This window comes from Callithrix jacchus, chromosome 15 (genome assembly GCF_049354715.1).
Source record: "Callithrix jacchus isolate 240 chromosome 15, calJac240_pri, whole genome shotgun sequence".
In the NCBI taxonomy this organism is placed as follows: Eukaryota; Metazoa; Chordata; class Mammalia; order Primates; family Cebidae; genus Callithrix; species Callithrix jacchus.
Window position 1 is genome coordinate 70,921,968 of NC_133516.1, and position 24,834 is coordinate 70,946,801.

At 50.7% G+C, this 24,834-nt stretch overlaps 1 protein-coding gene across 3 annotated transcripts in view; it reads right to left on the reverse strand.

The window, feature by feature from the left end:
• Window positions 1–464: 464 nt before the first annotated feature.
• The window catches only part of WNT7A (Wnt family member 7A), a 62,620-nt gene continuing 38,250 nt past the window's right edge, over window positions 465–24,834 (reverse strand). For all 3 annotated transcript variants that reach the window (XM_078351696.1, XM_002758649.6, XM_078351695.1), the window contains one exon: window positions 465–3,675. In XM_078351696.1, coding sequence (XP_078207822.1) covers window positions 3,196–3,675 — 480 coding nt within the window. In that variant the 3' untranslated portion in view covers window positions 465–3,195. The remainder of the gene's footprint in view (window positions 3,676–24,834) is intronic.

The window sequence follows — 24,834 nt, forward strand, 5'->3', positions numbered from 1 at the left end:
CCTGTCCCTCTCTGGGCCTCGGTTACTCCAGTTCAAAGCCCTGCCCGTCTTTGGGCCTCAGTTTCTCCAGTTCTAAAACAAGAGATGGGCCCAAGTCAGAGACTGTATGCTGGTAGCATAAAGGCCAAGTTCAGCCTGCAGTCATGTTTTGCTTCATCCTCATGGTGTTTGTCAAAGTATTGAAAAGTGGGAGATTTTACTTAAAAATCTGGATGTTTGTCCTTTCTTGAAAAATCGGAGGATTTGACCATGAAGAGGCACACATTCCCATGTGGCAAAAATGTCCCTGTGTTGAGCAGCTTACTTTCTGAGACTGGGTTCCTGCTAAGACCCCAGGCATCTGCTTTCTCATCACTATAGTCCTGGGCTTTCTGATGTTTTATTCAGCCTCTAACAATTTTGGCCTTTGTAATGTCAGTTTTGTTGAAAAGCCACTTTAGGAAAAGACCAGAGGGGCTGGTGGATACCTCTGCCCAACACAGAACCAAATATTTATTACCATGAGCCATGTTTGAAGAATCCCATAGTTGTGGAGAGAACAGTGATAATAATAATTAATAATATTTCACATTCATCCATTGCTTTGCAACTCAAAGTTCCATACAGTCATTACTGGGAGGGTCCTCACAACAGCCCTGTGAGGTAGGTGTTATTATTCTGATTTCACAGGTGGAGAAACTGGGGCTCAGAGCACAGCTGAGTAGGGTACCCAGATAGAGGGCAGGCCCCAGGGTTGGGAACCTACAGTGAGGAAGGACACAAGAATGACTCTTCTGAGGTTTGTTTGCATAATTAGCATTGGACACTCATCTGGAAAGGCTGGTCAGAATCTCCCCCATTCCCAGGTGCTAAGGAGGTCTGAAGCAGAAGTGTTGCAGGATTGGGAAGCCACCCTGCTCATGGCAGTAGGTTTTCCAAGGCAAAGATAAAATGTGACCTGTGGACTCCCAAGAAACTCCTCACCTACCTATCTGTAGGTGTACCTATTTCATCCACTCACCTACTCTCCTATCTATTCATCCATTCATCCATCCACTTATCTATCCATCTACCCATCTGTTTATCCCTTCATCCATCCATCTATCCATCCATCCATCCATTTATTCATCTACCCACCCACCTGCTTATTCATCTACACATTCACCCATTCACCTACCTCCAACCATTCACTCCATGACTCCTTCATATGCCCACTCCTCCAGACACCCAAGTAAAAGAAAAATGGGGGAAAAAAAGGTCCAACGGAAGAAACCAAGCAACCATCCAGTACTTTTATTTGCCCATGCTGTGATCCAGGCTCAGTGTGAACATTGAGGGATCAGACACAGCCTAGATACTGAAGGGCTCCTAGCAGGTGGGGCCATGGGCTGTGTCTCAGAGGTGTCTGATTTTCACCCACGGCTGTCAGGACAGAGTTCAGAGGTGCCATCTCTTGGTGGCTCGACACAATCACACACAGTCTCTGCCGTCTGCCTCACACCACCAGCCCCCACATGCAAGCAGAGACCCTGGGGAGCAGCAGATGCAAAGGCACGCAGCTCCACACCTGAGACCTGATCTCCCAGGCACATAGAGAGCAACAGACACTTGGGTAGCCTAGAAACACACAAACATATACACAGGAGCACAGCGGAGGCACTGGAAGACACCAAGTCATGTGGCTACCTCCAAGTCCCTAAGGACACACACACACAGAAATGCAAATGGACACATATTAGAATACCCCCAGCCTGCTGGAGGACAGCTTTCAGGCTGAGGCTCTGGGCGTAGCTGGACCCAAAGCAAAGTGGGCTCACTCACACCTCTCCCTGCTGCTTGGCCTTGGGAGCAGGATATCCAGGAAGCCCCGCTGGGCCCAGCTGCTCATCAGCCCCTCACCCCACCTTTTTTTTTGGCCCCTCATCTGATGACTGCATCTCACCTTCTGGGACACGTAGGCAATGGCAGGTGTCTTGGTGAGGTGTGGGGCTCCCTGAGCAGGCCTCTGCTGCATGATAACGGCCAAGTCCCTTTGACGGGCACCATGACCACCCACCACAGTGACTCATTTTGAGGCCACTACTCCGTGGCCCTGCTTGAAAAGCCTGAGCTTAACAGGCTGAGGCTGGGGATTTGATTTCTTTCCCAGCTAACACAGATGAGATGACGGCTCAACTCCAGGCATCCAGGGGGAGCTTGTGCCCACTTGGCAAACAGAACTCAAGAATCCAGCTGTGTGAGGGGTCCTGCCACACCCAGGCATCGCCCTCCTTACCCCAAATTGAGTACCAGAATTAAGAAGAAGCACAGGCCATGGAATGATACAGCAGACTCAATATAAATAAAATATTCATATAAAAATAGTCTCTTACAAAATATTCTCTCTTACCCAGTGGCTTACTTTCTGAAAGATGGAAACTGCTGGGAATTTATTATTATTTTTCCTCTCTATATATTCCAGACTGGATATTTCTAATGGTGACATTTGAACTTGGTGGGGATAGGGGGGCAAAAGAATGGGAAACATACTCTGGAAAAAACATCTCCAAATCTAGACCAGCTTAAATTTCTGGATAAGTAGCAGCAAACAGCAAAAAAAAAAAAAATGTGTGTGTATATAGATCTATATATGTATAAAGGATGCCTGCTCTTGTACTTAAACATCTAGTGCTGCGGGGGGCGGGTACTTGCAAAATCGACTAGTAGAAATGTCTGCATAAAGAATAGTTATGTACAGTTTTACACGGCTCCTCATCCTAGCAACACAATCATCCCGCTAGGAAAGCAAGCAGTCCACTTTGATTGCAGAAAACGGATCCCGACGAGGTGGAAGAATTCTTTTTAATTAAATAAATTAATATTATTTTTATCAGAATAAACTGTTAAATATTGCTACGGTGAGGCCCAGGGTTCCAGAGTTCCTGCTGCAAAAGGCTTCACTCCAGCGGAAGAGGGACCTGGGCTGTGTCTGGGGGAGGGTGGAGCAGCATTGGGTGTGGAACAGAATAGCTGAGGGCTCTGAGAGATTTTTTTTCCCGCAGATACCTGCAGGAAACCCAGGAAAAGTACCCTCCTCAGCAGAAAAGACAAGCTCAGAATTTCTGTGGTTCCCTGCGAAGATCCAGGCAGTGACCTGCCAGAAAGCCCGCAGCTTGGAAACGGTCCGGTCCTCCCAGCAATTTAACTAACAGCAGGAGGGTGGTGTGCACACGGGGCTCACTTGCACGTGTACATCTCCGTGCGCTCGCTGCACGTGTTGCACTTGACATAGCAGCACCAGTGGAACTTACAGTTGCACTGCCACACTCGGGCGTACTGGTGGGTGTTGTAGCCACGCCCACAGCACATGAGGTCACAGCCGCTGGCTTGGGGGGCCGTCTTGTTGCAGGCGCGGCCCTGGGTGCCCACGCTGCCGGTCACCGGGTCTTCCTCGCAGTAGTTGGGCGACTTCTCGATGTACACCAGGTCGGTGTCCATGGGCTTGCGGTAGGACAGTGGCTTCTTGATCTTTAGGAAGGTGGGCCGCTTGTTGCGGCTGGCGCGCACGGGCTCCACGTGAACGGCCTCGTTGTACTTGTCCTTGAGCACGTAGCCCAGCTCCCGAAACTGTGGCAGTGTGGTCCAGCACGTCTTGGTGGTGCACGAGCCTGATACACCATGGCACTTACATTCCAGCTTCATGTTCTCCTCCAGGATCTGCAGGGGAGGGCAGGGAAGAGCACAGCCCAAGTCACTGCACACCAAGGCTGAGTGCAGCCCCCACCCCACCCCACCCCTGCCCCACCTGGGTCTGACTTTAGTTTTCTTTCTGGTGTAGAAAACTCAGACCTGGATTCCAAGCCCTCTCACTCAAGCCTTTGTGCTGTGCAAGCCACCTCTGCCCTCTGTGCAGCAGTTTCCCCTTATGTAGAATGAGGATAACAGTAGTGCTTAATGATACTCACACAACAAAGTACTACACAGCAATGAGAACGAATGAATTGCTCATACATGCACAAAGACTGGATCTTTGAGAGGCAATGTTGAGTGAAAGAAGTTGGACACCAAAGAGGACATACTTTATGATTCCATTTATATGAAGTTCAAGAATTGACTAGTGGATATTCTTCATTTAAACTTTATTCACCTACAAAGATAGTGGACTAGAGTTGGGCCATGAGCCATATTTTGCATATGTTTGTTTTAGAATAGCCCAGCAGTAAGAGAAAGCAATATTTGACCCAGTGTACAGGATATTCAGGTTGTATTTAGGGTACTTTAAAATTTGTTTTTCTTTCTTTCTCTTGCTTTCCTTCCTCCCTCCCTCCACCTCTTTCTTCCTTTTTCAACTACAAAGAAATATCTTTGGGACTAAAGCTTCTCTTCCTTCCTCCTCCATCTAAGACATGAATTGAGCTCCTACTGTGTACCAGGCATGGAGATGGGGATTTCCCGGTGAGCACAGTTGCTTGGTCACTGTGTATGAGCATTTTCATCATCCTTCATTCAGGCTGTCAAATTGCTTTTGCCTATTATATCATGAAAGAATGAATGGATGAAGGGGTAAGTGAGTGGACATTTATTAACCCCCTGCACACACACTGGCCCATGCCTTTATGTTTGGCATCTTATTAAGTCCATGAAGCTAGTATGATTATGACTCCTTTTTACAGAAAAAAACCTTGAGGCTCAACTAAGTCTCAGAGCTGGTCTATGAGACAGACTGAGGCAAGGGGCTTGGAGCTGAGGGGTGAGTTCAGTGCCTGCTGGCCACTTAGTTCCCATGTGGTGCTTCTTTTCTGGGCCTCAGTTTCCTTAACTCTAACATATAGGGAAGACAATTCCATCTTTTCTGCCAAAATCAGGGTGCTGAAACAGAATCAGACACTTCAAAAAACACTCACTAGTCTTGCCTCTGGCCCTAGGCCTGTTCAGGATGCTGGGAATTCTGAGGTGAAAAGATTAAGTCCCTGTCTCTGAAAATTGGGTCCATGTTCAGGGTCCTCCTAGCCCTAAGAGCTCTGCTTCCAGTAGTGGTGGCCAGTATTTGGTCAACAGAACCACCAGGGAGGGAGAGCCACCACCTTTCAACCTCAGTATCTGCAATCAATGAGCCAGTGATGCCACAGGCATCCAGAGTGTTCAGGAACAGGACTGGCTGGTTGAAGGCTCTGATTCCAGAGCCTGGCATCACAGAACACCTCCTATAGGCAGCACTGTCCCAGAACCCCCACACATGCAGCCCACGATGGATGAGCAGCCCCTTCAAATGCAGGCTGTGTCCCCAAAACAACATAGATATCCCTTTTGGTTGTCAGTAAGGGGATAGTTCCCAAATGTCCAGCCTGTCTTTCTGCCTTGGCTTAAGTAGTAAGAGAAAGAGCAAAGACTTGGAGCCGTGATGACATAACTGGGAGCAGAGTTAGGCAGCTGTTTCTTATGCACTCAGGCCTAGTTGAGCTGGAGGCTTTGACACAGAGATGCCTGGGGGATGCTCAAAATGGATTCTGACAATAATGAGTGTTGGCGAGCATACGGAGCACCTAGAATGCTCAGACACTGCTGGAGGCATGCACACGTGGTACACGTATGTTGGAAACCTGTTATCCACTATCTAGTAAGGCTGAAGATCCACATGCCTATGACTCAGACCTTCCATTTCCAAGACACATACTCTAGAGACTTACACTGTGTGTGCAAAGGAAACAGGCTCAAGAATGTCCACACAGCAATGTTCATAATCGCTCTGACCTGGGCACCATCCAGATGACCATCCACAGTGAGTGGAGAAACCACAGTGTGTGCATTTCAACGGAACACAATAGGGCAGTGACAATGAACAGATCTAGCAAGCCACAGTGACAGGGACTAACTCAGAAACACAGTGTGGAGGGACAGAAGCAAGTCAGAAATGATTTCCACAGAGTGATTTCATTTGGATCACGTTCAAAGGCAGGCAAAACTGGATTGTATTGTTTAGGAGCCCATTCACCAATATCAAGACAAGGTCAGCCCCAGGGTGCGGAGGGACTGTGGTTGGCCAGGAGCACCCAGTGGTCTTCTGGGGGTCCTGACAATATTCTGCTCCTTCATATGGGTTATGGTTACATGGATCATGCTTTGTAACTATTCTTTTAAGTGAACGGGGTGCTCTGTGCACCTTTTTCACATAAGCAATATCTCAATTTATAAAAATGCAATGGGTACAACAATGGCCAACAAGCACATGAGAAGATGTTCAGCAGCACTGGGTCCCCAGGGGAAGGCAAATTGGAACCACAACCAGTTGCTCCTTTATGCTCATGAGGAGGCTAAGACAATGACAAGTGTCAGCAAGGGTGTGAAGCCATCAGAACCCTCCTGCACTGCCAGTAGGCATCTGAAATGAGGCAGCTGCCCTGGGAAACAGTCTGGCAGCTTCTCAGAAAGTTAGTCACAGAGTGTGTGACTCAACAGTTCCACTCCTAAGTGTATGCCTAAGATAAATGGAAACATATTCCCACAATAAAATGAGTATATGATTGCTCATAGTGGCATTATTCACAACAGCTAAAATGTGAGGGAATAACTCCATCAACATTTAGATGATAAACAAAACGAGGTATACAATGGAATGTTATTCAGCCATAAAAAGGAGTGAAGTACTGACACACGCTACAACATGGATGAGCCTTGAAAACATTATCTGCTAAGTGAAAGTAGCCAGACGCAAAAGGCCACATGTCATGTGATTGCATTTATATGTAATGCCTAGAATAGGCAAATCCATAATGACACGCGAGAGATTAGTGGTTGGGGGAAGAAGGGAAATGGAGAGTGGTGGCTACTGGGTAAAGGTTTCTTTTTGAGGTGACAAAAAGATGTAAAATTGACTGTGGTGATGGTTGCACATATCTGCGAGTGTATATTACAAGCCACTGAATTGCACACTTTAAGTGGTGATGCTGTATGACATGTGAATTATACCTCAGTAGTTGTTTTCTTAAAGGCAATGGGAAGCCCCTGGAAGGTTCTCGTGGGAAAGCAATACCAAGGCTTGCGTGTTTCCACATCTGTGATACTGAGGGCTTCTACTGTGGTGGGCCCTAAGCAATGGCCCAGTGTAGAAGGCGGCTCCTGGGTCCTGGGTGGGAGTCACTGCCCCTCCTGCCCTCTTGGCCCCCGATGTGGCCTCCCTGTTCCTCTGAGGCCACGGATGGCCTGACACTGTGGTAGTATTGAATGGGCCCCAATCAGGTGACATCCCGCCCGCTAGCCCTGCACACTCTGCATTTTGAGAGCTGCAGTGACTGCATTATGTCCACATTAAGCCAGGCATAATCACAGCTGCCTGGCCAGGACTGGTCACCAGATGGGCACTCAGCCCTCTCCCCGAGGCAGGGAACAACAGCAGAGGAAGTGTATGAGGGACAAAGCTGCACTCTGTACCCCACTGCTCGAGGCCAGGCTTCTGAGCTGCCCGAGGGACCTTCTGAGCTCCTTCCCCACTTGGACAGCCTGGGCTCTGTGCTTAAGTGTCAGGAGCTCTGAGGGCTTTCAGGCTCAGGCTTTAAGGTGATATGGCTCCATGCAGCTTCCCAGAGCCTGGCACACAGCAGGTGCACAGAAAACTCCTGAAGGCAATTCACCAACAGGGTGCATTCAAATCACTCCACAGTGTGTCCCAGGCCTGAGTAACTGTCAGTTGAATATCCAGAGTCCCACAGGCCCTGCCAGGATAGCCAGGCATCAACCCCCCATTGCTGGATACAGGTGAAGTCAAGAGGATTCAAGCAGGGGGACAATCAAGGGGCTTGGAGCAGTGGAAGAATGTTGGTATTTTATGTTGGCAGCTGCACCATTGGGTTGCAGGTTAAAGACCAGCTATGAGAAACTGCTAGAGTTTGCCATTTTGCCATCTTGTGATGCTGAGATTTCACAATATGTGAGAAAATGAATGAGGAAGTAAATTTGTGAATCTAGTGTCTGGCCTCAGTAGGCCCTTTCAGATGGATTGGCCAGTGGAAGGCACTGGCAGGAAATCAGAGGACAGGAGGAAAGTTCTAAGAGTTATTCCCCCTGCTTGATACCTGCTGGGCCCTTCAAAATGTCTGCATTCCCCTATCAAAGGTCACAGCTCCCGCTGGGAAGTCCTGTCTATACAGCCCCCTGGATTCTAGCAGCTCAGCCTCCCCTGTCCTCAGGCCCAAGGAGTAACAGCTCCCCTGTGTAGCCAGCTCCAGGGTGCTGCACCATCTCTTCAGGTTCCTTTACCTTTGTCCTGTTTTATTAGCAAACTCTTTCACTTTTAAAATAGCTTACTGCAGTACAATTCACATACCATACAATTCACTCATCAAAAGTGTACAATTCAATGGTTTTTAGTATATTCAGAGTTATGCAACTATCATTACAATCTAATTCTGGAACATTTTAGTCACCCCCACAAAAGAAACCCCCTACCCATTCCAGTCACTCCCCATTTCCCCTCTTCCCTAATCTACCTGGGGTCTTTGTAGATGTGTCTGTTCTAGACAGATGTATTTTATAAATGGAATCACACAGTATGTGGCATTTTGTATGTCTAGCTTCCTTCACTCAGCATAAATTTTTCAGGGTCTGCACATGTAGCATGTGTCCGAATTCTCTTCCTTTTCATGGCTAAATAACGTACCATGGTACAGGTATGCCACATTTTATCCACACATCCATCGGTTGTTGGACATCGGTCTCTTTCTAAACATTCCTTAGTTTCCCAGTCTGAGTGTGCCTGTGGCATCCAGCCATGACCACCTGGCTCCTCTGCGGCAGGGTGGAGCTGGTTCCTACCCTCCTGGCCTCCAGGCCCGTGCTCTCTTGGCAGCAGCCACCTCCACTTGAGCAAGCTTACCCTTCCATGCCTCTCGGCCCTGCACCTGCCGTTCCTTATCTGGAAGGCCAATCTTTATCACCATTGCAGACGATGGCCCTACCATCCCACTACCAAATATGTACCCCGTGGGGAGGCTTGTGCTTGTGCAAAATGTCAGCCTCACAGAGGCCTTACCTGAAATAGCCAAAGGCCAAAAGAATCTGAAGATCTGCCAGTGGAGACTGGATATATAAATTATGGCATATCTATGAGCTAGAAAGTCCTATAGCTGCTGAAGAGAATGAGGTGGCTCTTACACACTAACCAGGCATACTCCATAGTTAAGAGAGCAAAGCAAGGTGCAGAAAAGCTTGCAGCATGGGAGCTTGTGTGTATGAGAGAGAAGACTCATACATGTGTGCTTGTAAGAGCACAGGGTTTCTGGAATTATATGAGGGGAATTGGTAAGAGCAGCTGTCTCCGGGGAGGACACCAGTGCCAGGGGACTAGGTGGACAAACAGGAGCCTTACTTTTCATGGGATTGTCTTTTGTAGTATTTAAATCTTCTGCCACATCAGGAAAAAAGTCACCTCCTCACAAAGCCTTCCCTGATTGTCAGGATAGACAGTCACTCCCTCATTGTTTCTGAGTCTAGCCTGCGCTGTTAGGGTCCTTGTCTCCTTCACACTGGGATGATCTGCCTATCTGTCAGCATGCCCCCAGGCCAGCAGTTCTTTGTGGTGGACACAGAGACAGAGCATCCCAATTGCCCTCCAAGGGAGGACTTGCTTCACAGCTACAGGTAGTGGTATGCTGCCCGAACTGGCTCTCAACAAAAAAAAACAAAAAGCCCTGGTATGTAGTGTTTCCCAATTTCTGAGGAATAAAGTAAACGCTCCTGCCATGACTGATTTTAGCTACCGACAATTTAACAATTCACTAATCCCTGAATATTTAGTAGTGGGTCTTCCAGCCCAACGGAGTGGGCTCCAACACACCATTGGCCTGGAAGTATGATTAGCACACAGCCTCCAGCTGTCAGATCCTTCGGGGTGTGGGGCCCTGCATCTGGGGACTGAGAGAGTCAGGGGTTTAAAGGTCTGGCTGTTTTAGCCAGGGGCAGGACTGAGTCCAGCACTCCCCATCAAGGCTTTGCTGGCCAGCATCCAAGCTTGAGTCCTCCCTCTGTCCAGCCCCGCTCCTCCTCTTCCCCTTTATACAGATCCACAGTAAATAGCTGGGACCTGAAACTCCATGTCAGCCTCTGCTTCCAGAGAACCCCACCTGCCACACTCCTTGGGCCCCAGGCCAGGTCATTCACCTCTAAATTCCCAGCCTCTGACGAAGAACCTTGCATGCAAATGGTGCTGCCTGGTGTTTGTAAGGGGAATGGGATCTACGGCGTGTCTGTCCACATACGCATTCACTCATGCACCTGTTTACAGTGAGCACCTACTGTGTGCTATTTGGCGTCACCCCTGCAGGGGAGTCCCCAGGAGGATGATGACACAGCAGACGCTGTTGCAATCTTCTCTGAGCTTCTAGTCCCACCTTCCCTGAGTTTGCAGTCCTTGACACCTCTGAGCTTATGATTCCAAACCAGAAGTAGCTATGGAATTAATAATTCCCCCGAGTCTAATCATACACTGTAAGTTCTATGAAGGAGTGAAAATGACAGAGAAGGAAACTTGAACCTGTGGGAGCTGCTCCTGTGTGCATCTCAAGGAAGCCTCCCCCAGAAGGCCGGGGCTGAGCTGGAGTCAGATAACAGGAGGGATCACTTAAAATTGGCCAAACTCAGGGAGATGGAGAAAAGGCATTTCAGACTGGAGAACAGAGCAGAGAACCAGAAGAGGGAGCAGGCTTAAGGAAGAGCATACATTGAGCACATCATGAGGACATTTCAGGTACAGTGAGTGGCCAGGAAGAAGGGCACCTGGTGAAGGGTCTTTTGGTGCTACTGAAATCTGACTCCAGCCAGCTCAGGCACCTACAGAGGATAATATGAGTGAAGTGCCAGACAGACTTCAGTCCCTTCCACAGAATAAAACAAGTGGCTGAAACCAGCCAGAAGAGGGCTAAATACCTCCAGTTTTTGATATTTAAAAAAAATGATTGCAAAATCACAATATGGGAGAGACTGAGAAAGATTGAAAGTAATCACAAGTTCAATATGAGCTAAGAGGCTACTAAAAAGCCAACACTCAGGGGCCATATTAACTAAGGCCTAATGCCCACAATAAAGGAGGGGATAGTCTTGCTATGCAGTTTTCAGAACTGGAGTATGCCTCAGCAGATGGAAAGAAACAGAGCATGTCTACAGGAGAGGGCTGGAGGACCCACATTGAATGAGCTGGAGCTGCTCAGCCTGGAGAAGGTAGTTTCTGGGATCCCTGGTCACTACTCCACACGCTCTTCAGTCCTGACCCAGGACAGAGAGAGCAGGAGGACTGTGTGTCCAGAGGGCAGAACTGGGACCCCAGTTGATGGCTGGAGTCACAGAACAGTAGATTCCAGCTCAGTGAGAGGCCAACCTGCCCAACAAAGCTCACCAGGGCTCAAGAGGGTTGCTGGTGAGGTAATGAGCTCCCTGTCCTGGAATGTGTGTAAGCAGCAGCTGGGGTCTGTAAAAGGGATTCCTGCACCAGGTTGGGTGGGGCTGCAACCCAGAGCATTCTCTGCCTCCCAGCCATGCCCCAAACCTGTCTGGAGCAGCAGGAAGGATTTTCTGCACCACTGGAGGGAGAAAAATCAATCTCTTTCTGACAGGTCCCCCAGGAAGTGCCAACAATGTACCAGGTGCTGCCCAGAGCCTGGAATTATTCAGGGTGGGGTTCTCAGCCCTGGGAGGGGACTGGAGAGAAACTTGGCTCCAGAAAATTCCTTGATTCATAATGCCAAATAGATACTATCGAATTCGGCACTTCTGGGCCTGTCCCAGACCGTCAGGCTGCCCAGGTGACTTGGGGGTGAACTTCCTGGAAGAAGGAAGGAGCCTTGTGAGGGGGAGGTCAGACAGCGACCTCTGGCTCCCATAGGGTCCATGCCACATGGTACTCCTGTGACTGGAAGTGTTCGCCACCCTCCATAGCATTCTGAGGGACATCTAATTTTAAAAACCAAAACCAAAAGCTGCTTCCCAGATTAAACACACTGCTCACTGTCATCCCTGCCCCCAGCACCCACGGCAGGCACCCTGAAGCACTGGGCACTCTGGGATCGATCCTGCACTGCCCTCCTCCAGGAATGTGTCCCCATTCATCTCCGCAGGCCCAGCCCAGCCCAGCCCTCCACAGCCCTCCATGGTGCCACCTCCTCTGCAGAGCCTTCTGTCCCAGCCTTACCCAACCCCAGCACCTGATGCCCTTATCTTGTTGCCTTATTTTCTAGCAAGTCCAGTGAGGCCTTGAAGATTTGCAAACAGTGACTCCTCAGTGAGGCCTTCCCTAGCCCCCGACGCCATAGTAGCCCCACTGGTCATTGCTAAGGATGGGTGACTCAGACCAGTCAGGGTCAAACTGAAGTGGGTCGTGGTTATCTCCCACCAGATATGAACATGAAGGAATGCAGGGGCCAGAGCTGTGGACAGGCATCGTGCAACCACATGGGGCTGAGAATGGCCCCAACTAGGAAAGCAGAGCTGAGAAACAGAGAGGGAGTGAGGGAGGGGTGTATGCAGCTGGGTCCCGGGAATATCATTTGCACCCTGGACCTGAATTCATTAACTCAAGACCATTGTGCTCCAGGAACTAATGAATACCCTTTGTTCTTAAGCAAGCTTGAGTTGGGTTTCTATCCATTACAGCTTAAAGTACGCTAACTGGAACACAAATGCTTTCATCTGGGTGGTGGAGATGCCCTTTGCAAAGCAGAGAGCCAGCCCCTAAATGATGGGTTTTAAGCCACACATGGCATGGAGCGGGTCTAGGGAGCCAAGGACTGATTTGTCTAAAAAGGCCTTTGGAAGGCCAGGACCTCGAGGGCTGGAGTTTGAGACTCTGGCTTAGCTGGGTATCTGCTGCTGCCTCCCCTCTGGAGCCCATCTGAGGTTGGCTAGCCTGGCTCCTCTTCAAGGAGTGGTCAGTTCCGGACCACCTGCACCTCAGGTTATGAGCAGTGACCTGGGCAATCAGAACCAGTCTCCACAAAAACACAGTGTGGCAAAAGGCAGCCTGAAGCAGAAGGGCAGGCATCGTGGTAGGGTCAGGTTGCCCAAGAAGCTCAGTTCAAATCCCACCCCTGCCACCACATGCTGGTGATGGCGGAAATGGCCCAAGGGAACATGGTACACTCTCTGGCTCTCCATTTCCTCATTGCTGCTGGCCTACTTCTGAGCATGGAGGCTGAAAACACAACGCATTGCCTGAAAAAAAAAAAAGAGAACCGGGAGAGCAACTTTTCACTTTCTACATTTGGATGCTGTGGTGTAAGAGTGTGATTTTGTGACTATTAGGCAAGAGCTAGAGGCTGACAAAGTGACAATGGCAGAGTGAAAGGGTGAAAAGAGCCAGGTCCCAAGGAGAGACTGTTGAGCCTCTGAAACCATGTCCAGACTTTTATTCTGCAGGAAAACAAAATCTCCTATCATCAAAACCACTTTTGGTAATAGTAAGACGTTCTGTTACTTGCAACCAAATGCATCCTAAGTGATTTTTTCCTCATTGTAAAGTAGGGACAAGTCCTTTTAAAGGGAACAGTGGGTTAAACAGGAGACCTGTTTGAGGCCTGGCACCATGCATCTCACAGAACTGGCGCCCAGCCTGTGGGAACTTTTCTCATTTTGAGCAGTGGATGCTGGGATGAGCGCGCACAGGGCTGGAAGGGCAGGCAGGGAGAGCAGCACTGTGGGGTGGAAGGAACTGTTGGATGGGGGTCCTGCTTCTGTTTGCACACTGCTGTGTGGCTGCAGGCAAGTCCCTTTCCTTCTCTGAGCCTCAGTTTTCCCTACCAATGAAGGCACCACAGGGTGATCTTGGTGAGAAAAGATGGGGACGGAGGGAGACAAGGAGGTCGGGGGAGGAGAGAAGCAGGTTGGCTGAAGTTGTCCATACTCTCCCAGATGTCTGTGGGGTGAAAGTCCATTTCTGTGCAGTGCAACAGCTGCGGAGATGTGAGGAAGTGACCATTTCCCTGAGAGGTCATTAGGAGTTCCTGGGGAGCCCTGCTGTTGAAGCCCCAGCTGTTTGTCCTTTCTCCTGCCTTCTCCCACACCCAGGTCAACTCACTAGAGAACCCCTGTCCTTTGCAAATGCTTCCCCAGTGCCTGAAGCTTGTCTGTACTGCTGCCACCTGGCATGGCAGCCTCAGGGCATCATTAAACAGCCCTTGCAGTAGCTACCTTTGTTTTCCCCTCACACAATATGTTCCTGGTCCCTGCAGCATCCTCTCTCTCCCATCCACATTTCTGGTACAGCTGTCTCCTATGCTCAGACCCCGGCCACCCTCTCCCCAGCAGGTTTGTTCCTCAACCTTCTCCAAAAAGATCCAAGTCAGTCTGACCACATGGTAAAGGCGGGTCTGGTCAAGGAGATGCTCAGAAAGCAGGCAGGAGCTTTGCTGGGCATGGAGGCCCCTCACCCTCAGGCTGGAGGGCTGATGGCTTGGTTTCCACCAAGGAAGGCCATGCCTGGGTCAGACTCCAGAGACTTGAGACAGGATATGGTCACCAAGTCCCCTGGCTTCCTCTCCTGTGCCCCGTGCCTCAGCTCTTCATGTTTCTTGTCTCCAAGCACCCACCCTGCACCAACCAAGTGACACATGGGTCCAATGTTCCCTGTGTGTGGTGGAAGGTATCCCTAGCTGCTGCTCACCCTGCTCTGCCTCAGGAGGCTGAGCTGTGTCCCTCCTTGCCCTCCAGCTTCCCCGTGGGAAATCCCACTCCTGGAAATGTCTCCCTCTACCTGGAACTACAGCACCTGCCTGATGGCCCCTTTCCCCAAGCCACACTTTCTCCACTAAAACTGCCTTCTAGGGCAGTCAGAACTCCCCACTGTTGCCAGCCCCAAGGCCTTTTTAGGATTCCCTAAATCCTGCCCTCACCCCTGTGGTCATCCTTAACCCAAAGTTTCCTCTGTTACCCCTGATTGCGCCATCTCTCAGACCCTGGCTCCTCGTGACATGAGCTCAATGGAACACACCTGCTGGTGCAGCATCGGGGTTAAATGACTGAAGGTAGAGTCCCAGGGGAAGGAGGCGCTCACAATCATCACTGTGATGGTGTAGGATTGTGCCACTGTTCGAGGCTCTGCAGGGGGACAATTTCTTGGCCTAGGGCTCAATGCTGGCCTCAGGCCCAAGCTACTCAGTGTCATTTCTTCCTATGTGTATGCCCAAACTTCTCAGCAGGCTGAGCAGCACAAGGGCAGCATCCATGCCCACCGCTGATCAAAGCCGCTGCCTCCCAGGTAGCTGCAGTGTCCAATGCCTGACGCAAATGCACACAGAAACCTTCTGAGGCAGGTTGACCATCATCGGCCCGTTTCACAGATAAGCAGACTGGGGAGCCAAGGGGTGGCAGTGTTGGCCACAGTCAGACAGTCGGGAAGCGCTGAATTGGTATTGGAAACTGGCAGTCTGGCTCTGGAGCTGTGATGTAGTGTAATAGAAGGAAGGTGGGTGGGCTAGGATGGGCTCGTGGCCTTGGTGATGGTCCCTGGGCTGGCTTGTGTAGTGGACACTGTCGCATGCCACCAAGATCTGTCCTTCAGGACCAGGCACTCCCTCTGTAGCTGCCAGGAGTGTTGCTGCTGATGGCTAGCAGCTGAGTTTCTTCCTAGGCACTGCCCTCCTCTGATGGGAGCTGTCCCACCCAAGGCTGTGACCTCCTCTCTGGGCAGTCCCCCAGCCAAAGACTGGTTGGTGCTGAGCACAAAGGCCCGTCTCCATGCCTCCATGGGGCTAACCCAGCCCCAGGTTTCTCATGGGACCAGCAGAAGGCCCTGTGGCTGCTGCATCACTGGCCAGCTTCTCTCAATGCCCAGGGCTACCTTCCTCACTGCTTAGGTGTATCTCCCCAGAGTCCTGCCCAGGACCTGTCCTGCTTGCAAATGTCCAAATCAGGGGCCCTTTCCAAGGCACTGAACGAAGACAATGTGGAGCTCAGTGGGCAGGCAGCCTTGGAAGCCCCACCCCAGGAGACAATGAGTGTGGATGCCGACACAGGAGAGGCAGCTCGTCATCTGCTCCCCTCCTGTTCCTGCTCCTGCTTCTCCTGCTCCTGATGATGTTCCTCCTCTTCCTCCCCCTATTCCTCCTCCTCAGGATCCTTCTGCTCCTCCTTCTCAGGCTCTTCCTGTTCCTCCTTCTCCCCCTCTGCCTCCTCTTGCTCCACCCTTCCTCCCGCTCCTCCTCTTTCTCTGCAGGCTTCTCCTCCTCCACAGTCTCCTTCTTCTTCCCAGGCTTCTCCTGCTCTTCCTCCTCCTCCTCCTCCTCCACAGGCTCCTCCCATTCCTCCTCCTCCACAGGCTCCTCCCACTCCTTCTAGTCCACAGGCTCCTCTCCTCCTCCTCCACAGGCTCCTCCCACTCCTCCTTCTCTACAGGCTCCTCCCACTCCTTCCGGTCCACAGGCTCCTCCTACTCCTTCTAGTCCACAGGCCCCTCTCACTCTTCCTCCACAGGCTCCTCTTGCTCCTACACCTTCTCAAGCTCCTCCTGCTCTTCCTCCTCCTCCTCCTCTTCAGACTCCTCCTGCTCTTTCTCCTGCTCCTCCTCCCCCTATTCCTCCTCCTCTCCCTCCCCATGTCAATCCATCTTCAGAAAGCTGCATTTCAGCCAGCTGCAGCTGTATACCTCTGGGCGACTCAGATGAAAGAGTGTAAAAAACGGCTTTTTTTTCTGTAAACATTTGAAGTATTTTCTTTTTGGTGCATTCTTTAAGTCATTCTGGATGCACTGACTTCAAGCAAATACTCCTGCCTGACACTGTGTGGATGGCAGGGAAAAGGTGCACCCCATAGGACAGGGCCCCTGGAATGCAGCCTGGGAGGTCCAGGAAGAGGAGTTCCCACCCAAACCAGAGAGTTTTCCTGGTCTACATTGGGGGCCTTCTGAAACTCAGTGTTGGCCCAGTTACAACTGCTCAAATGCCCTCTATGGCTGCTGAGGTTGAAGTGGAGATTCCACTGCCTGGCTCTCGAGGCCCTCCATGAACTGGTGGTCTCTGCCCAACTTGGGTCCTTGTAGGAGCCCAAGAACTGTGGGCACATAGCCCCTCACCCCAGACTCATCTCTTTCTAGGCTTCTACTCCCCACAAGCAACCTGTAAGGCTTGCACAAAGTCATCCCCCCATGTGCTTACACACATACAACCTCCCCAGGCACAGCCCCATGCCTTCACACTCACTGCACACTCAAAGCACACACCTGTGCACACATACCCACAGCATGCACCCTCACAGGCAGGTATGCACAACCCACATGCTCACAGACAGCTACTTGCCATGCTGTCCATCCCTACACAACCTATGCACACATAGCCCTTCATACACAGTCCTGCCCACACACTTCCCAGCACACAAGCTCACACACACTCACACACCCTCAAACATGAAGGGAGCCCATATGGTGGCAGCTAGCAGATGGACCCACTGCACACTGGCCCTGCAGGCCCTGGGCCAGGTCTCAGCTTTGCTACCCTGTAAACTGGAGCATTTAAAGTAGCAGACCCATTTCAGAGGTGGAATAGTCGAGCCCCACACAGTGCAGCCCCTCCCAGATACATTCTGGCTGCCTCGCTCTCGTAAGCGACCTTCCTGGAGGCTGCTAGGTTGACTATGGGTCAGGGGTTGCCTTGGGCAGGTCTGTCCTAGAGTCTAGGTTAGTGGGGACTGTGGCCTGTGGCCTGGGGTGAGGCAATCGGGTGACCACAACTACAGCATGAGGAGCAGAGAGGCTGACCGGGGGACATGGAGCTGCTGAACCCATGTGTTTCTCCCAACTGCTGGAGCACCATAAAATGGACTTGGGATTAAGTCATTCATTCACTCATTCATTCATCCACTCATTCATCTTTCCACTACACATTAACTTAATCCCTTCCCTAGCCTGGTGCTGAGGTTGGTGGTCAGGTGGGCAGAAAGAGGCAAGCCCCTGACTCCCTTGAAGCTTAAGCTCTGGAAGAGGGGGGTGGCTGTGCCACCAACTATCACACGGGCATGAAGCTGATACCAGCTTCCACCAATGACAGCTCTGAAGGAAAGCACAAACCTGCCCCTGCTCCTGTGGTCACAGCTCTCGAAGTTCCCTCCACAGCCTGGCTGGAAAATGTTTTTAAGAGAAATCTGAATCAGGCAGAGTATTAGATGGCATTGAGCAATTGCTGATTTTACTCAGAGTGGTAATGATACCATGGTTATTTTTTTTTAGATATCCCTATTGATTTGAGATACACAGTCATGTGTGGGTTAAATAACATGCTGTCTAGGGTTTTCCTTAAACTTTTCCAGTTGTGGGAACCTGAGGAGAGAAAACGAAGTAGAGGACTTGGGCCACAAACTGGGGTTGCTTATGCTGGGGGTCGGGTGCACAGCGGAGGTCGGGTGTATGCCATGGGTCAGGTGCATGCTGGAGGTCAGGTGCACACTGTGGGTTGAGTACATGCTGGAAGTTGGGTGTATGCCTTGGGTTGGGTGCAGAGCATATGGGTTGGTGCCCGCTGTGCGTTGGGTGCAGAAAATATGGGTTGGTGCATGCTGTGGGTTGGGTACATGCTGGAAGTCAGGTGCATGCTGCGAGTTGGGTGCATGGAGCTCCTTATACTGTTTTCTCTCCATCTGTCTTTCAGGCATCCCCTGCTGCCTCTTTGATCTCATCTCCTGTGCCCTCGTTCACTCCACGTTGGTCACAGTGGGTTCCTTGCTGTTCCTCCGGCACCCCAGGCACACTCCTGCCTCAGGGCCTTTGCACCTGCTGCTCTCTGCCTTGGGTACTCTTCCCCACTCTCCATGTGGCTCCCTTCCTCAGTCCTTCCAGCCTTTGCTCAAATCTCACCTTCCCTGTGAGGCTCTCCCTGACTTCTGCCCTGGTTTTCCCACCCCTGCCCTGGCTTGTTTTGCTCCCTTGCTTGTGTCAAATGTGTCACAGCACACATTTTAGTTGTTGTGTTTATCATGTCTCCCTCTAGAATGTAAACTGCCCAGGGGCAAGGACCTAGTCTGTCCATACCCTGCAGTGTCCCCAGCAGCTCAACCAGTGCCAGGAACATAGCTGGGGCTCAGTAAATACTTGCAAATGAATGAGAGCAGTAAAAAAGAAAGTGGCTGGAGTGAGGAGGTGAGGAAGTGACCTTCTTGAGCTGAGAATCAGATATTGAGGAGGAGTTGATGAGACAGAAAGGGAGGAAAGGGCAGGCCAGGCAGAGGGAAGAGCATGGGCAAAGGCCGAGGGCAGAAGGAAGCAGGGAGCAGTCAGGAAACAGGAAGGAGGGCAGTAGGCCAGGCTGGAGGGCCTGCGGGGTGTTTGTCCTGATGGTTCTCACTGGGGTCAGAGGAGCACATGTGGAATGGCAATGGAGAAGCTCTCTCAGGCATTCATACAGAGGACAGACTAGAGACCTGAGCAGGAAGGTCCTATGATGCAGGAAGACACAGGGTGGAGGCTCAGTAAGGCAGAACCAGAGAGAATGGGGAAGCACGCAGAAACCAGAGGACCACCCACCTGGCCAGCTCCCAGGACAAGGCCTCTGTGAGCCCCTTTGGTGGTAAATCAATTACAATCTCTGCAACCGATGAGGGCCGAGCCAGCATCCACAGCTCCTGCTGACCTGCCTGGCTCTGGCCAACCCCACTGGGATGCAGAGCAATAGGACACAGAGCTAGAGGACCCAGGGCATGCGCCCCCTACATCAGTCCAGATGCTCCTCTCTTGGCCAGAGACCTTGGCTCTTTCAGGACAACCCCAAAGATGGTAGACTTCAAAGATGGATGGGGCCTCCCCACGAGGCTGGGGGAACAGTAACACCAGAAACACACTTACACACAAACTTGTCCACAAATGTGCATAACAGCATTATTCATGATAACCAAAAGGCGAAACAACTCGAACATCCATCAGTGGATGAATGGGTGAACACAATATCATCTTTCTGTACGGTGGAATATTATTCAGCTATAAAAAGGAATGAAGTACTGACACATGTTGCAACATGGATGAGCCTTGAAGACATTATGCTGAATGAAAGACCGCAGACACAAAAGCCCACTGAGTGTATGCTTCCACGTGTATGCAATGTCCAGGACAGGAGATCCACAGAGACAGAAAGCAGAGGAATGGCTGTCAGGGCCTGGGAGACAGGGAACAAGGAGTGACTAATGGGTACAGGGTTTCTTTGACGAGTGCTGAAGTTTCAAAATTGATTGTGGTGATGGTTGCACAACTGTGAATACCCTAAAAACCATGGACTTGTACACTCTAAGAGGGTGGATTGCATGGCATGAGAATTATATCTCAGTAACACCGTTTAAAAAAGAAAAAGACCAGAGACTCCATTGGGCCAGTGTCCCTAGGGACTTGGGCCCATGGAGCACAGCTGCTAGTGTGGTGACGGGGCGTCAGCCCTCGTGTGGGTGTGCAGGGCTCAGCCCTGGCCTCTGGATGGGCATGGCAGCATCCGCACAGTCTCCCAAGGCTCTGCTTCAGAGTCACCTGCAGAGTCTCAGGCTTTTAGAATCTGCTGATGCCTGGGCCCTACCTGCAGAGGTTAGATTTCATTGGTCTCAGGTGTGGCCAGGTGTCTGCTATTTTAAAAAGCTCCTCGGGAATCTCACATGTGGCCAGGGGTGGAGAGCCCTGGTCACGTCCTCCATCCACATGGGTGTTCCTTTTCCTCCAGTGGAAGCTCCCGCTGCAGGGCCTGTGCTGAGTGCCAGTAAAGTGAGGGTAGTTGGACAGTCTCTGTCTTCAAGAAACACCCAGGTAGTCAGGGAGACAAGCAGACCTGTAGAAGGGAGTCTGGTCCACAATGAAGGCCTGTATGAACTGCCATGGGGCCCATGAGCAGTTGGAGGAGGTGACCTGTGGGGTCTGAAGGATGAAGAGGAGTTCATCACTGGAAATGTGAGGGAAGGGTGTCACCAGTGCCTCAGCAGGAGTGCAATGCTCTGGGGCTGGAAAAACCAAGGGAGTGGGTGTGGGTGCAGAAGAGAAGCTTGGTGCAGCCGTGACAGCCCCAGGTAGGAAAGAAAGGCAAGTTGGAACCTGAAGGGAGGCCTGGATGGAACTGCCATGAGACTGTGAGTGCTGAGGCCCAGGGGCCTGGCTCCTCCTGACTGGAGCCCAGCATACTGCGGGGCACTACTGGGGGTGTCTGGTGTGGGAGTATGGGCAGCTACTGGAGGCCAAGTGGTAGCCTCTGATGAGAACCCCATCTTTGCCCTGTCCCCTGAGGCCCCAGGGCACCTATGGCCTCTCAGCCCTGCCAAAACCCTTCTGTGAACACTTAATGTTAGGTATTCCAGGACCACACCAAGCCCATTCCTGCCCCAGGACTCTGCAACAGCTGTTCCTTCTGCCTGTGACACCCTTCCTCCAATTCCTCAGCTCTGGCTCAGCAATGTAAAGCCACCCTGGCTGGCCCCTCTCACATCCCCATCTCACATCCCGACAGCCATGAGGGGCACTTTGGGATGACTTGCTTGCTCTCCCCTCCCCTGAATGTCAGCTCCAGAAACACAGAGCCCCCATCTGCTGTATTCCGGAGCATCTAGAGGAGGTCTGCCTCTTGGGAGACACCCAGCAAGCATTTGCTGAGTGAATGAATGAATTCACCCTTGCTCAGAAGTCCAGATAGCCATTCTTTCACGGTGGGTTCTTTTAGAAGAGGCCCTGACTTAGTCCACAGAAGATCAAGGCTGAAGTATCCTGAGAGTCTCTGGGGCAGGGACACAGGTGGCAATGCTCTGGAACATGGAGAAAGGGCCCAGGAGCCAGGTCACACCTAACTGAACACCCTCTGTGCCCTTAACCACTTCAATCTGAGCCGCCTGGGCTCTAGCAAGGCCCTGCCCAGGTGGCCAGCTACGAATGAAGCCCTATGAACCTCCCATCCCAGACAGGAGCTCCCTGAGACATGAGGAGCATCTCTGGCCTCTTTTGATTTGTGTTGGCATCCAGCATGCAGGAGCTGGTGTCCAGGAGGCTGGACTGGCCTGAACCGAGGTTCTATGCTGCCCTGGAATAGCTCTGGGACACCTCCTCTGAGATACTCTGTTCCGGCCCCTGGTTGGGTAGAGTTTTCCAGCTGGGAGAATGGGAATACAGCCTGATAATCTCTATGTGCCTGCAGTTTCCAGCTGAGGGTGTGATGGGGCCTCTTCTCCTGGGCAGAGTGGGTGGGGGGCATGGTTGAAAAATAATCAATATCTCAGTGCTCTGCAGGAGCAGAGAGCCAGGGCCCAGAGGGATGTGGGTTTCTGTCTCAGCTGCGCGGCTTCGGGTCCTCACCCCACTGCAGTCCCTGAGGCTCTGCTAGCACCATCTAGGCCTGCTGGCTGGCATGTGTGCAGGAGAAACAGTGGACCTGGAAGGTCCTCTGAGGGAACTGAAGCCTCCTACAGCAGAGGCAGAAAAGGTTTTAAAGTCCTTACTTCAAGCCCCAGCTCTGCCACCTGTTGACTGGATACTCTCAGGATACCACTTAACCTCTCTGAGGCTGGTCCTTCAACAAGAAAATCAGAGATTATGAACTACCTCAAAAACCATCTCAGGGCTGTTGTGGGGGCTGGCTGAGGCAGAGACTCACAGGAGGAGCTCCTGGTTGGAGACCCCAAAGTTTTGCAGGACTGTCCTGGACAGAGAATGCCAACTGGCTTAGGGGCCCAGAGAGTGAAGCTGGGTCTCCCCAGCTAACCTCAAGGGGCAACTATCAGCTAGGATCCTGTAGGTATGGAGTGGACTTTCCAGAAGGTAGCAAGCTCCCTATCACCAGGGGTATTTAAGCTGGATTTAGATCTGCAGCCTCCAAAACGGGAGCCATGAGCCATATGAATGCTTGAACTGTGGCTAGTCTGAACTGAGATGTGCTGTAAATGTAAAACAAATGCCAGACTTCAAAGACTTATTACAGAAAAATAAAGTAGTATCTCAGTATTTGTATATTGATTACATATTGAAATGATACGTAATCAGTATCACATAGATATTTGGGATATCTTAGATAAAATAAAATATCTTATTAAGTTTAACGGCACCTCCTTTTACCTTTTTGATGTGGCAACTAGCAAATGTCATATGGCCCATGTGATTGGTATTATATTTCTACTGCATGGTGCTGGTTGAAATCCTTGCAACTCAAAGTGTGGTTCCTGGGCCAGCACCATCCACATCACCTGGGACCTTGTCGGAAATGCAGACTCTCAGCCCTCACCCTAGACTCACACATGGAGTCAGGAGCTGCTTTTCCACACACTCCCCAGGTGAGGTTTGAGAAGCTTGGAAGAGCCTAAGGCTGGCAGTCTTAGAGGGGAGCCCAGATAAGGGGTGGGAGCATGTGGCCTGAAGCCCAGCCCGTATCAGGTGAAATATTAAGTCATGGAAGCCTTTGCCCCTTAGTCACACCCTCAGCCCGTGGTGTCCTTTAAACCCAACCCTCACTAAGAAGTGCACACAGACTTTAAAGAGAGGGCAGCTTTGCAAGGGATCTGGCTCTCTGGCTTAGCAATGAACACTATCAGGGAATACACCAGGAGCTAGTCCCCCTGGGAAATAATCTCAGAAAACAACTGAAAAATACATCTGAGTGTTTTAAAAAACAAACAAACAAAACTTAACCGACCCCTTCCCCACTCTACAACCAAATTCCTCCTTTTACTCTCTGAAAACTTGGCCAACAAGCATTAAATGGCACTAAATATAGAAATGGTGAGCATGTTGCCCAGGGCCTGTTTTACGGTCCAGTTGTAAACCATTGAAAGCGTGGAGCTGTAGTTAAAATGCTGACAGCCTCCCAACTGCCAGGCAGCCAGGAGGGAGCAGGGCTGGGAACCAGCGAGCTGGGCGCAGGCAGGGTGGTGCCCTTCCTAACGCTGATCAGCCCAGATTCAATGTTCTCTGAGGGCTTCCAAGACACAAGCCAACCCAAGCTCTCTCTCTCAGGGGAGCAGCGCCCTGTACTCCCCACTCTCTAACACATCTCTCTGTGACCTCCTCTCCTCCCTGAGAGCCACACTGGCCTCTTTGCCTCTGGGCTCTTGACCTTGCAATTCCCTCTGACTCAAATGCAGTTCCCCAGATGGCTCATTTCCTCACTTCCTGTTCAGAACTTACCTTCTCCGGGAGGCTTCTCCTGACTGCCTAAAATAAAATGCCCCTGCTCCTGACATCTCTGCCTTCTTATCCTGCTTTGTTGGTTCATCATAGCATTTATAACTCTCTGACAATAGATTCCACATATATTTGATTATTTGTTTGCTGTCTCCCTTCCCCCGGAATGTCAGCTCCATAAAGGCAAGTACCATGTCTAATCCAGGAGCCTAAAATAGTACAAGACACATAAATAGGTACTTAGTAAATATTTGTTGAATGAATGAATGAATGAATGCATGGATTTCCATTTCTTTCTTTTAGCTGGTCTGGTGATCTCACTGGGAAAATGTCCAACTTTCCAGCAGTGAGCTCAGCTTTTTACTCATCTATTCACCCAACCATCCTTCCAAATAGCTAGTCATCTATCCATCTATCCATCCATCTATTCATCCATCCATCCAGCCAGCCAGCCATCCATCTATCCAACTACCCAAACATCCATCCGACTATCTGCTAAGATCTATCCATTTAACCATCCATCCATCTATTCATTAATATTCCATTCATTCAACCAGCTTTCCCATTACTATCTATCTAGCAAATATCCATCTATCCATTCATGCATGCATCCATCCATCCATCCATCCATCCATCCATCCATCCATCCATCCATCCATATAGCCATGCACCCATCCAAACCAGTCCCCAAATGGTTAGAGCTCCTATCCTGGAGTCCCATAGTCCCCTACATACTCCTCTACCAAATCCAGTTCATGTTGTCATATTTACATGCAGCAATTCACTCT